The sequence below is a fragment of the Trachemys scripta genome, chromosome 2, assembly GCF_013100865.1.
Source record: "Trachemys scripta elegans isolate TJP31775 chromosome 2, CAS_Tse_1.0, whole genome shotgun sequence".
Taxonomy (NCBI): Eukaryota; Metazoa; Chordata; order Testudines; family Emydidae; genus Trachemys; species Trachemys scripta.
The window spans coordinates 40,321,476-40,335,281 of record NC_048299.1 but is presented as its reverse complement, the minus strand read 5'-3'; the positions used below and the strand labels follow the sequence as shown (position 1 = coordinate 40,335,281).

Genomic DNA, 13,806 nt, shown 5'->3' with positions numbered 1-13,806 from the left:
ACATGCTAGATGAACTGCTTTGAGCTCTCTGACATCTATACGTAAAAAGAGAGCTCTTCTGGGGACCACAGGCCTTGAGTCCTGAGGTGTCCTAGGTGAGCCCCGCAACCTATCTCAGAAGCATCCGAGACTAGGAATATCAAGGGATGGGGCCTGAAAAAGAGAACACCTGAGCCCACGAACCAAGGATCCCTCCACCAGTCGAAGGAGGTGAGGACCAGAGTGAGCACAGAGTCCAAATGATGGTGATTTGTTGAGAACATCAAGGCCAGCCAAGCTTAAAGGAGTCTGAAGCACAGTCTCGCATGCTGCATTACATATGTACATACGGCCATGTGACCTAAAAATCTGAGGCAGAAATGGGCTGTCATGACAGGGGCGGCCTCGACGTGTGCAATCGTCTGGAAGCGAGCTTCTGGGAGGATAGCCCTGGCTTGTGTAAAACTGAGCACCACTCCGATAAACTCTATCCTGTGTATGGGGATGAGGGTTGACTTCTGATTGTTAACCAGCAGGCCCAGTGCTTGAAAGGTTGCCCGAATGAGGTGGATACTGGACTTCATCTGGGCCTCAGGCTGGCCTTTAATCAGCCAGTTGTCAAGGTACGGGTTAACCTGCACCCTTCGCCTTTTCAGGAAGGCCACCACTACCGCCATGCATTTCATAAAGACCCATGGGGCTGCCGACAGGTCAAATAGGAGGACAGCAAACTGGCAGTGGGTCTGGTTCACAAAGAACTTGAGAAACCTTCTGTAGTCTCAGAAAATGGAGATATGGAAATAGACATCTCTCAAACTGAAAGACATGTACCAGTCCCTGGGATCCAGGGAGTAAATGATGGAGGCCAGGGAGACCATGCAGAACTTCAGCTTTTTCAGATAGCTTTTGAGGTCGCACAGGTCTAAAATGGTTCGGAGACTACCTTTGGCCTTTATAATAGGAAATAACAGGAGTAAAACCCCTTCCCTCTTAAGTCCTGAGGAACCTCCTCCATAGCGCCTAGCTGGAGGAGGGCTTACACCTCCTGGACTAACAATTGCTTGTGAGAAGGGTCCCTGAAGAGGGATTGGGAGGAAGAGTGGAGTGGAAACAAACTGGAGGGTAAACCCCTCTTCCACCATGCTCAGCACCCAACAATCTGTGGTGATACGCGACCAGGCCGAGCTGAAGTGGGATAAATGGTTTGAAAATAGGGGGACAGGATCCGGTGTGGGAACTGGTATAATGCCCTTAGGCCCCCATCAAATGTTCTGTTTGGGGCCCCCCCGCGTGTCTGGGAGGGCCAGGGAGTGATGCTGATGAGGAGGGGGGAAGTTGCCTGTGCCTAAAGACTCTACTTTGCCGTTTGTGTGGGTCCTGACAGGGCAGCATAGCTGAGAAACAGGTGGGCTGTTGGGTCTGAAATGTTTCCTCAAAGGCATACAGACCCAGGAACTTGATGGTGGCTCTGGAGTCCTTCAGGCCGGGGAGCTTCACATCTGTTTGTTCTGAGAAGAGTAAGGACCCTTCAGACAGGAGGTTCTGAAGGGACTGCTGGACCTCTGCCAGTAGGCCAGAGGACTGGAGCCAAGAGCATGGCCACCATAGATCTATCTGCTACATCCAGGGCAGCTTGCAAGGAAGCCCTGACTATCACCTTCCCTTCTAGAGAACTCCTGCTTGGATTCCTAAGGGAGCGAGTCCCAGATGTTGAAGTCATACCTCCCTAGCAATGCCTGTGGGTCGGAGATGTGAAACTGTAAACTGCCAATAGAATAAACTTTTCTACCAAAGAGGTCTAGTTTCTCTGAGTCTTTTGCCTCGGGGGTCAACTCTTGCAGCACTTGCCTGTCCTTTCATTGGCTGCTGATACCAGCAGAGACCCTGGGGCTGGGGGTTTGGGGGGGGGAAGAGTACAAGTACTCATAAGCTTTGGCAGGGACAAAGTACTTCTTTTTGTCCTCTTTGAAGTGGGGGGCAGAGAGGATGGGGTTTGACAAAGGATTTTAACTAAGGAGGGAGAGCCACCTTTGACGGGGCCAACGCAGCCAAGATGTCTACTAGGCTGTGGGAGGACTCTTACTACCTCCATTTCCAGTCCTAAGTTTGAGGACTGGAACAGTCTCCTTTAAACATCCACTTTAGGAAACCAATAACCTTTTTCAAAGGATTCTCACCATTCACAATCTCTTGCAGCACTCAGCAAGGCCCCATCTGCAAGCTTTAAGACAACAAGCAAATGGAGATTTAAAACAGCTGTTGGAGGCAAAGCTACTTTATTCCCAAGAGCTCTTTTCAATACTCAAAGGATGCTCCCTAAGTGACACAGGATCAAGAGCCAAACAACACTCTGCTCTGACTGTAAATTATGACCATTCTAAGATGCCCAAACCATAATATGGATGGGCTTGTTCCACCACACTGTTACACCAGTTTTAAGCAGGTCACTTCACTGAAGTCAACCAAGTTACTTCACAGAATAACTGATGTACGAGTGGTAAGTCAGGCACCTTATTTTTAAGGCTTAAGCCACTAACCAGGAGTCTAGTCTCGCCTCTCAGTTTTCTTTAATTAGTTTCCAGACATGAGTTATTGTTACAACAAAACACAGAATTTCACACAATTCAAGCTTTGCCACCGAACAAAGACTGCAGCATCTGTACACGGATGGATCCAAACAGTTTAGCTTTAATTTCATCTGCTTCCCAAATAAACACTGATGACATGCACAAAGCTTTATTTGTCCCACACAATTGTATTGAACCCTTTTTTTTTTTAAAGCAACATTTTGAAAGTTGATAATTTTGCAAGGAAAACTGTAACGCTGAGTAAAAAAAAAATGTTTTCAATCACTGGAATGTTTTTGAAATAATTGTACCAATTTCTTAAAACTAATACTATCCTTAAATGGTTAATACAGCAATTAAACACATTTCTGAAACAGGAAGAAATCTCTCTTAGCCAGTTTCCAGGCCTAAATGGAATACAGCAACATTACAGACTAAAGACATCAACTTCAATGAACTCAAGGGGAAAAAAACAAAACAAAACAAAACAAAAAAAACTTATCTCCCCAATGCTGTGCAATATGATAATAGTTGCTGTACCTCAGGGACAGATCTGTTCAAACATTCAACAATCTCTGCCTGCACTGCTTTGTGTGTGCATATGTTCCAAATGGATAAGGATCCACAACAACAACACAACAACAAAAAAGAAAGCAGAATTAGGATTATCTCTGTAACAGTTCAATGTAAAATTGCAGGATTTTAGGCTGCGGTGTATGGATATAATTAAGATTAATCAATCAAGTTGCCAAGTACCAATATTATATTTTTGAAGATTCATGTAATTAAGAATTAAAAAACAAAGTAATTCTTGTTGAGCCAGTTAGCACAATAATTTATTGAGAGTAATAAATTATATTTTAAGGAAACTTGATATAGCACAGCCTGTGAGAGCTGAGTGCTGCCAACTTGTTACTGAAAATATTTTTACAAGGGGCAAAACATTTAAAGTGAATCTCACTTTCCTCAAATACTACAGATGATAAAGTTGGTACAAACTTTGTCTTGTAGCATAGGACTGAGAAAACTTTGAGTTCTTGATCACAGACTGGCTATGTGCCCTTTGGTAAATCACTTAAGATCTTTGTGCCTTGTTCTCCCCTCCCTCCCCCAGCTGTAAAAAGAATAGTAATATTTACCGATCTTTACCCCTCAAATGCAGGCATAATTCTGTAAGTAAGATGCTTTGAAATTCTTTAATGGAAAGAGTCAGTACATATTATTAGTGCAAGATATGCATATTGCTAAGGCCTTCTCTACACTGGAGAAATGTATCAAGGTGAAAAACTTGTGTCTCTGATTAACTGAACTACACTTTTGGTTCTAAGTAAAAAAAGCACCTCAACCAATGGCTCAGAGGAACAGCAATGGGCGCAAGTTTCTCCCAATCTTTGAAGAGGCTCTGTAGATCAAGTGCCACTGGCACAAAGAGTGGGTTGTCAACTTTCATAGCCATCATCTTAGTCAGCTGTCAGAGCTTACAACTCCTTAAGCTGGCAAAATTCCTTATTTCACCGGCTGAGAGTCACCTGTCTGCACACACACCCCCACACTCCCCAGTTCACAATATCCTCACATGCTATTAGCCCCTCCTCAGAAACGATTTAAGGCAGTCCTTAGTGTGAATGCCAGGTCAAACCGTAATCCAGCTCAGGGTAGGCAGTGTGGAGTCATTCTGCTGTTTGTGTTTCAATGTGTTTCCATTTGAAGCATGGTTGGCCTAGTGCAACAGCGTAGGGAAGATATTGTAAAGAATGCCTGACATTACTTTTATGTATTAATGGAGAGAGAAGATCTCTATAGCTCCCATAAATTGAGTACTCAACCCTGCTTGTTGATAAACTGGTATTTTAGCCCATTTTAGATGGCATCACTCCTCTGCATAACCTTAAAGAACCTATGCTTGGCAAACTCCATCTGCGCAATTACTTCCAGAGTACAGCAGTGAATTGTACCTTCAGCGTGAGAATGAGGTTGGAAGCAAACTTGAAAACAAACTTCTCAAAGGCATATTTAGTTGTTCATCTTATTAATTATTCAATGTCAACTTGTAACTTTTGTGCTGGGCAGGCTCTTCTCTATCTTTGATCACTGCGCCGTAGAGTTCCCAATCTGTATATAATCTCAGTGGTTTGAGTAAGCCCAATTCAGCTCTTACGTTTACACTGGGAAAAATGCTGATTAACTCCTCTGAAGTAACTGAATCTACACCAGTTTTACTTCAGTATAAATGAGAGAAGAATCAAGCCATAAAAGTTTTGGGTAGGGATTAGGGAGAGCCCCTCCCAGCTCTTGATTAAATGCTTATGTTGTTCCCCATTCATGTTTCAACATAAGAGAAATACAGATGTCCACTGTTGGTTTTTACAGAAAAATAAGGATATGAAAGAATTCCCAAGTTAAGAAGAGAGCATAGCTCCTATGAGCGGTTTTTACTTTGAGAAGATGGGAATCTAGGTATCAGCCAATTTCCATAGTTAACAGCATTTTGGATACTTTGTGCTCCTGCCTCTCTTTCTCTTCTTCAGACGTTCTGATTCAAGAAAAAGTGGGGGTGGCAGCCAGATGGGTGTGACAGGTACTGTTTGCATTTCTGTTTCTCACCAAGCCATCTTTATTCAAAGAGGCAAAGCAAGGGAAGCTGTAAGGAAGCTGTTAGCCTCAATTTTCCATGAAAAGATTTTTATTGTACAGTGAATTGTGAAATTTGTTAGCAAACTTGCAGAAGAATGAGAATCTCTAACACCGGCACGCTAATAGAATAATGTTGTAACCCTTGTTTCATGGTTTATCTGATGAAGGCTCTGGAGGTTCAATGTCTTCTCTGCCTTTTATTAATTAAATTCATAACCTCAGCTCTCAAACTGCAGAATGCATGTACTATAGCTGGGTTGTTATATAGCCCTCTTTAACAGTGTCCCATCAGTTATATAATCTGTTTAGTGATTCTTCCACACCAGAGTTCTCACTTACGAAAAGCCTATTGTGTCTGGCTGATTTCTGCCCATAAAAATGTTAGGAAATCCTTATTATATTAATATTCCATTGGGGCATGGCCATTTTACAGGATTACAAAACAGTAAAGAAAAGTAACACTCATTGTTTTTCATTAATTTTCTGATAAGAGGATATTTAAAAATTAGATGGAAAACTACTGCATGCTTTCCTACCAGCATGCACAGGTAAGATAACAGGCAGAAAGAGGTCCTGGCTTTAATTTGAAGGTTATCAAAGCATCTGTAAGAGCTTCATTAACAGACTAACCTCAGTAAATCAAATCATTCTAATGAAATTAGACCTGGGTCTAATTTACAGTACTTGAGTGACAGATAAATAGGTGGGTGAATTAACCTTCAATTCTGCTATTCAGCTGTACATTCAGAAGTCGCAACAGTGTGTCCACCTGATTGTTATTGCCGCTACATTAGTTTTGCATTTTTGTGGTCATGTGATGAGGTCTTTATGCCGCATACTTTATCCTTTAAATCCAACCACAGTAATCACAGCAGTAAGAAGGAAGCAAATTAGACTGAATAGCAGATACAAGTTTTATAACTAAACATGGTTCCATGATGTTAGATGACAGAATAAGAAGCCAATAAAGATTTTGGAACTTCCATCTCTAGCTCTATTTAATATACCAAAAGGTAAGAAATTCTGAGATAGAAGAATAGCAGAAATTCTGGGAGATCGACCAGAACTCCTGTATACATTGAAGTTCAAACTGGTTTACCCTCAGGTTACTGACATGTTGACAGGGTTGAACTTTGACATAAAATAATTTAACAAAGTCATGATCTAGATTAGGGACCCAGATTTAAACTCTAAAGCACACAGGCTGAAATCCTGGCCAACTGACTTCAGTGGGGCCAGGATTTCATCCACTGTTTTTTAAATATGGTTTAAATTCCAATTCCAACTTCTACAAACAAACATACCTTGAAATCCCGAGACTATCTGGACTACGTCGTCATAGACCATTAGAGTAGCTGATCGTTCAGGAAGAAGTCCAAGGCTCAGAGAAGAAAACACTGTAGAAGGAAAGTGGTTTGAGTGGAATATATTTGAATTCTTTTTTTTTAAAATTGTTATTAAAAAGATGTCTAAATCCAAGATTCTCTCATCTTTGTTAACAATTCTCTTGAATACAAAAGTATATTTTTTCTCTATTACCCTTAGAAGGACAGTCAGTCCAAAACACTATAAAAAGACTGAAAAGCAAATATTTTGTATACACAAAATTGCTCAGGTGTGTTTTATAAACCAAGTAACTAGGTTGACAGACTAATTTGTTATTGATCCAAACAACATATTTCACTTTCTGCCTCTGGTGAAGTTGAACACACTTGAGAGGAAGTAGAGTACGAAACAGAAAATTCGGAGTCAGGACTCTTGGCTTCTATTTCCAGTTCCACTAATGACTTAATATGTAATCTTAGGCGAAACCCGGAATCTACCTGGGCATAAGTCGATTAATCTGTAAAATGATTTTACTTACCTCAGAAAGGTGTAGTAAGGTTTAACTATGAAGTATTTTGAGGTACTTAGATGAAATGCACTATAAAAGTGCAAAGTATTGTGGTGATTCTGTATCAACGTGAGTTAAGCTTTTGTGCTTACCTTTTATTATTTGCAAAATACTCCCGAGTGTTTACAGAACTGAGCCTGCCCACCCACCATCAGCCCAGTACAGAAGGTCCTATATGCAGCAGAACCAGCGTGATTCTACTATGTGGTATAGAAAATGAGAAGGATGCAGAAAGTCTGCTGCAATGGAAACAAAGGCTTCATCTGCCTTAGCACACATGAGTTTCTTGGTGGAATTGTGTGGGTGGGCACTAGGCACCTGCATGCCAAATCTTCTCTGCATGCAGAGCAAGGGATATGTACCACAGCAGTCCTTGAGCATACTTCATCCTGCGACTGTAGCAACAGCAAGGAGCAGCTCTGCATCCGCTCCAGTGCTTTAGGGATGGGAGGAGGGAAAGAGGAGGAGGAATTCCTCATGGATGTTATGTTCTTTGATGCAGGTGTTGTCTCTTAATCTGTATTTGGAAAGTGCCTAGAATATTTTGTATGTTACCACAATCTGAGGAAGAGATTTTTTTAAAAGACCCTAAGCGATTTAGGGGCACTGGACCCATTGACTTTTAGGAGCTTTAGAAAATCTTCCTCTGAATTAATATTTTCTTTTACCCCAGCACCAATAAAGACCCTGTTGTAACCAAAACAGAAATACATTGGATTTCTGTTTCAAGCTTTCAAAATACTTTTTAAAATATGAAATGTCATTTTTAAATTAGGAGAAATACATTGACCATATCCACTTAATAAAACGTAACTCCTCATTAGTTCACGTGAGTACTGGTGAAATCACAGAATAAAATTGACTATAACTCAAATTGCAGCTATTTCATAATAAGAACTTCCTTTTTAATATTCTACATGTCAAAGTGGATTTACACATCAGGCACATTAAAAGAAGAGCTATAGAGAAGGTAGTATAAAAGCCACACAATTAGAAAAACTGTTTGCTCTTACTCCAGTAATTTAATTTGTAGGAGTGAAAGCCAATGTAATTCAAGCACCCTGGAGAGCTGAATACAAGAATATGTGCCAATGTCTTTCCCGTCACATGCTGAGCCACAGTGCATAGGTAACCTTTGAACTTCCCTTGGGCTTTTTCTCAGCATGACAAATGAGGTGCCCTGAGCTCTTTTTCCCAAGATGTAAATTCTAATATGTTCTTTACATTAGGAGCTCAGGATATAATCAAGTAGTTTGGGAACATTTGGGGAACCAAAATGAAGACACATCAATGGCAACACCTTCCCTTTATTTTGGGTAATCTGAGTCTCTCCTACTGCGTTCTTGGGAGAGTTCTATTAGAACAAGATAGAATTTTTGAAGTGTAAAGAGCTGGCTCATCAGACAGAGGGATCTATTATACATATACACTGTATTTGATTACACAGCACCTTTCACACTCAAGGTAATTCCCAAAGTCATTAAAAAACCCCAACATGCATGATATACAAGTAGTACAAATAGTGTCTTTTCTATTATGCACTTATAAATAGTTAAAACAATGTCTAAATTAATCTTTAATTAGAGAGGGAATTTTGCTGTGTTCATAAAATAATTTTTTTAAAGAGTTCTCCCCAACCCCCTCCCCAATCTTTTCTCTCCTGCAGCTTCCAGCTAAGTAATTTAAGGAGAAGTACTAACTAAGTGGCGAAATCCTGGTAATTATTTTTGTTGATATTTAGACCAAATTACTTTGTGCACAAATTATGAAAATACACCCCCTCCCCCCCGGACACTTTCACCTTAAGTTATTATAGCAGCATCACTAGATCAGTGGCTGCATAGCCTTTCAGTGTTATGTTTTATTAGTGAATCTCCCCTTTCTTCCCACCCCCAACACAATTTAAGATTAACAAACTTGATTGCTGCCTGGAATGGTATACCTGGTCTGTGTGGCAAAGCACACAGCAGAGCCTGACCCATACACTCGGTATTACTACTAAGTAAGTTTTAGGAACTTAATTGAGAAGTCACTTAAACTGTGGCCCGACATTAAGATCCATTTGGGTGCTGGGCTCTGCAGACGTAGAATTTGATGCAAGATCAGAGCCTAAATATGCTGTTTGTTCACTTTTGGTATGCCACTCAGCTTGGACTGATCAATTTCATTTCTATTTTTAGTCCACTTCACTTTTTGGTTCTCATGAACTAGGAGAGCGCTGCAATGACTGGGTTGTAAACACCAACATGAATGTTTAAATTTAAAAATATTCTTTATATTTAAAAAAAAAAATCAAACATTTAATATTCAGTTTTGTAATTAAAAAAATCCTCCATAAACCCTAAGTATTTGGGGCCGAAACTACTGAATAATGGTGTTCTCTAAAAGGGACAAAGTACAGAAAGTTTTCAATTTGGCCATACTGAATCTGCATTATATGTATCTAGTTGCAATGTTTTGCGTGGCCATTTAATCAGGAGAGGGATTAAGTTCAAGGTAAAGAAGACAAAGGGTGGATCCTGCTCCCACTGAACTCAATGGCAAATTGCCTATTGACTTCATGGAAGAATGACCAGGGCCAAAGAAATCTTTGTTTTTCCAAAATGTGCTCTTATTTCAGCTGCCTAGAAAAAAAAGTCTTGATAAAACGTGTATACAAAGCCATTGCTTATCAGATTTCAATGGCTTATCAAAACAATAGCATCACATTTGATTGCCCTCTCTCAAGGTTAACATCAGAAGAAAACATGCCATGTAAGGGCACGCTTTATTCAAAAGAAACAGGAGAGGAAAGAGAAAAATTAAAAACATATAAGAGTCAATTGGCAATGCATGCACTAATGATAGGTCAGTTGTGTCTTTAGGAAATATAAGAAGAATGCTAAAGAAGCTGAGACTTCAGTGATTAATAGAACTAAAGGAGTTTTTACAGAAAAAGGATAACCACCAAAGCAGTTTCCAGTTTTGGAAGAGGCACAGACCTGCCGTCTGACCTTGGGAAAGTCACTTAACCTTCCCGGGTATGTCTACACTGCATCTCAGAGCAAGTCTAAAAATAGCTGTGTAGACATTGCTTTGACACTGCGACTCAGGTTGGAACTCGGGCTCTCAAGCAGTGCTGGGCCGGGGAGCAAACTGAGGGGCCGGCAGAGTAAAGCTGTGTGTGTTAATGGGGCATACTGGATCACTGCTGAAAGAGGTCAGAGTTAAGGTTGCATGAGAAACCTTAACTCTGCATTTCCAGGTTTTCAGAAGTTTGAGTTTTGCTGAGCAAAGCATTCTGCAAGGGGATGACATACCCCCAAGCAACTTTGACTCTGCATTAGTGTAGTATTTTGCCAGTGAACTTCCTAGTCTTTTGAACAAGAAAAAAAAAAAAAAGGTATGTTGTTGATAGGAGTTAAGATGTGATTTAGGCAGTTGCATATATCATGTCCCGCAATTTGTGTACTGACCCAAATCAGCCCATAGTCAACAATCCCTATGCCATGGTGTACTCTTTGCTCCCCCACAAACTTCTGCAACCTCATGTTCCAAGAATCTCCCAGAGTCAATATGTTGGCAAGCCTGGCAGCACGCATATTTCTTTGCCCTCAGCGGTCAAGATGGCAGTGATGTGAGTTCCATGCCTCCACGCTCTACAGCTCTGCCAAAGCACCCCAACACTCCAGCATCCCACAGCTCTGCCAGTGCACCCCAACACCCATGTACCCCAAAGTCTTTGGGGGAAAAATTAGACATGTGAATGCTTCTTGGGAAGGGAGGAGGAGTTGGGGGGCAGAGGAGCGGGGGATAGAAGGAGAGTGGGTCGGGATCCTTGGCAGAGCAGTGGAGTGCATATTTAGCAAGGTTGGGGTGCACTGGCAGAGCTGGAAGGTGCCATGCCTCCCTCATCTGAGCCCCCAGCTGTAGTAGGAAGAGAATCAGAGGCATAAGCCCTTGTATCAGAGGCCTGGCATGAGGCCCGAGGCCTGAGCTAAAGTAATAGTCAAAGCTTTACTAATATAAAGCAAAGACAAGCCGTGAGCAAGAGGCAGGAGCTGCTCACAGAATCTGTGAAGAGGGCTGTTATTACAGAAATACACATTCCTAAGAAGTGCACAGAGTACTCATAAAAGCACATCCTGATATCAAGTAGTATCAGAACATCCCAATATCAAGGATGTTACAAAAACATTCCCCAAGAATAACAGGAACACACTGTCAAGTATCAGGGTGTAGCCGTGTTAGTCTGTATTGTGTCAGACCCAGACCAGTGGGGTACAGGAGTCTGGTAGAGGGCAAATATACTGGTCACTGGATGAGTAGTTTTCTGTTCCCTGAGTGACCAGAGCAGGGGCTGCATTTGAGTAATCAGGAACCTGCTAGAACTAGTTAAGGCAGGCAGGCTAATTAGGACACCTGGAGCCAATTAAGAAGAAGCTGCTAGAATCAATTAAGGCAGGCTAATCAGGGCACCTGGGTTTTAAAAGGAGCTCACTTCAGTTTGTGGTGTAAATGTGAGGAGCTGGGAGTAAGAGGTGCAAGGAGCTGAGAGTCAGAGTGAGTTGTGCTGCTGGAGGACTGAGGTGCACAAGTGTTATCAGACACCAGGAGGAAGGTTCTGTGGTGAGAATAAGGAAGGTGTTTGGAGGAGGCCATGGGGAAGTAGCCCAGGGAGTTGTAGCTGTCATGCAGCTTTCAGAGTAACAGCCGTGTTAGTCTGTATCCGCAAAAAGAAGAACAGGAGTACTTGTGGCACCTTAGAGACTAACAAATTTATTAGAGCATAAGCTTTCGTGGACTACAGCCCACTTCTTCGGATGCATATAGAATGGAACATATAATGAGGAGATATATATACACACATACAGAGAGCATAAACAGGTGGGAGTTGTCTTACCAACTCTGAGAGGCCAATTAATTAAGAGAAAAAAAAAAAAACTTTTGAAGTGATAATCAAGCTAGCCGAGTACAGACAGTGTGATAAGAAGTGTGAGAGTACTTACAAGGGGAGATAGAGTCAACGTTTGTAATGGCTCAGCCATTCCCAGTCCTTATTCAAACCGGAGTTGATTGTGTCTAGTTTGCATATCAATTCTAGCTCTGCAGTCTCTCTTTGGAGTCTGTTTTTGAAGTTTTTCTGTTGTAATATAGCCACCCGCAGGTCTGTCACTGAATGACCAGACAGGTTAAAGTGTTCTCCCACTGGTTTTTGAGTATTTTGATTCCTGATGTCAGATTTGTGTCCATTAATTCTTTTGCGTAGAGACTGTCCGGTTTGGCCAATGTACATGGCAGAGGGGCATTGCTGGCACATGATGGCATATATCACATTGGTAGATGTGCAGGTGAACGAGCCCCTGATGGTATGGCTGATGTGATTAGGTCCTATGATGATGTCACTTGAATAGATATGTGGACAGAGTTGGCATCGGGGTTTGTTACAAGGATAGGTTCCTGGGTTAGTGGTTTTGTTCAGTGATGTGTGGTTGCTGGTGAGTATTTGCTTTAGGTTGGGGGGTTGTCTGTAAGCGAGGACAGGTCTGTCTCCCAAGATCTGTGAGAGTAAAGGATCATCTTTCAGGATAGGTTGTAGATCTCTGATGATGCGCTGGAGAGGTTTTAGTTGGGGGCTGAAGGTGACAGCTAGTGGTGTTCTGTTATTTTCTTTGTTGGGCCTGTCTTGTAGGAGGTGACTTCTGGGTACTCGTCTGGCTCTGTCAATCTGTTTTTTCACTTCAGCAGGTGGGTATTGTAGTTTTAAGAATGCTTGATAGAGATCTTGTAGGTGCTTGTCTCTATCCGAGGGATTGGAGCAAATGCGGTTATATCTTAGAGCTTGGCTGTAGACAATGGATCGTGTGGTGTGTCCTGGATGGAAGCTGGAGGCATGTAGGTAAGTGTAGCGGTCAGTAGGTTTCCGGTATAGGGTGGTATTGATGTGACCATCGCTTATTAGCACAGTAGTGTCCAGGAAATGGACCGCTTGTGTGGATTGATCTAGGCTGAGGTTGATGGTGGGATGGAAATTATTGAAATCATGGTGAAATTCCTCAAGGGCTTCTTTTCCATGGGTCCAGATGATGAAGATGTCATCAATGTAGCGCAAGTAGAGTAGGGGCGTTAGGGGACGAGAGCTAAGGAAGCGTTGTTCTAAGTCAGCCATAAAAATGTTGGCATATTGTGGGGCCATGCGGGTACCCATAGCAGTGCCGCTGACTTGAAGGTATATATTGTCCCCAAATGTGAAATAGTTGTGGGTGAGGACAAAATCACAAAGTTCAGCCACCAGGTTAGCTGTGACATTATCAGGGATACTGTTCCTGATAGCTTGTAGTCCATCTTTGTGTGGAATATTGGTGTAGAGGGCTTCTACGTCCATAGTGGCCAGGATGGTGTTTTCTGGAAGATCACCGATGGATTGTAGTTTCCTCAGGAAGTCAGTGGTGTCTCGAAGATAGCTGGGAGTGCTGGTAGCGTAGGGTCTTAGGACAGAGTCTACATAATCAGACAAGCCTGATGTTAGGGTGCCAATGCCTGTGTCATGCAGCTGTTACAGGAGGCACTATAGATAGCTGCAGTCCACAGGGCCCTGGGCTGGAACCCGGAGTAGAAGGTGGGCCTGGGTTCCCCCCAAACCTCCCAATTGACCTGGACTGTGGGTTCTTCCAGAGGGGAAGGTCTCTGGGCTGTTCCCCAACCCACGTGGTGAATCTCTGAGGCAAGAAAATCTGCCAATAAGCACAGGAC

General features: G+C 42.2%; 1 protein-coding gene across 2 annotated transcripts in view; it reads right to left on the bottom strand.

Moving 5' to 3' along the window:
• FAM171A1 (family with sequence similarity 171 member A1) overlaps positions 1 to 13,806 on the bottom strand; it is a 140,135-nt gene that overhangs the window by 45,416 nt on the left and 80,913 nt on the right. For both annotated transcript variants that reach the window (XM_034760368.1, XM_034760367.1), the window contains exon 3: positions 6,485 to 6,577. In XM_034760368.1, coding sequence (XP_034616259.1) covers positions 6,485 to 6,577 — 93 coding nt within the window. The remainder of the gene's footprint in view (positions 1 to 6,484; positions 6,578 to 13,806) is intronic.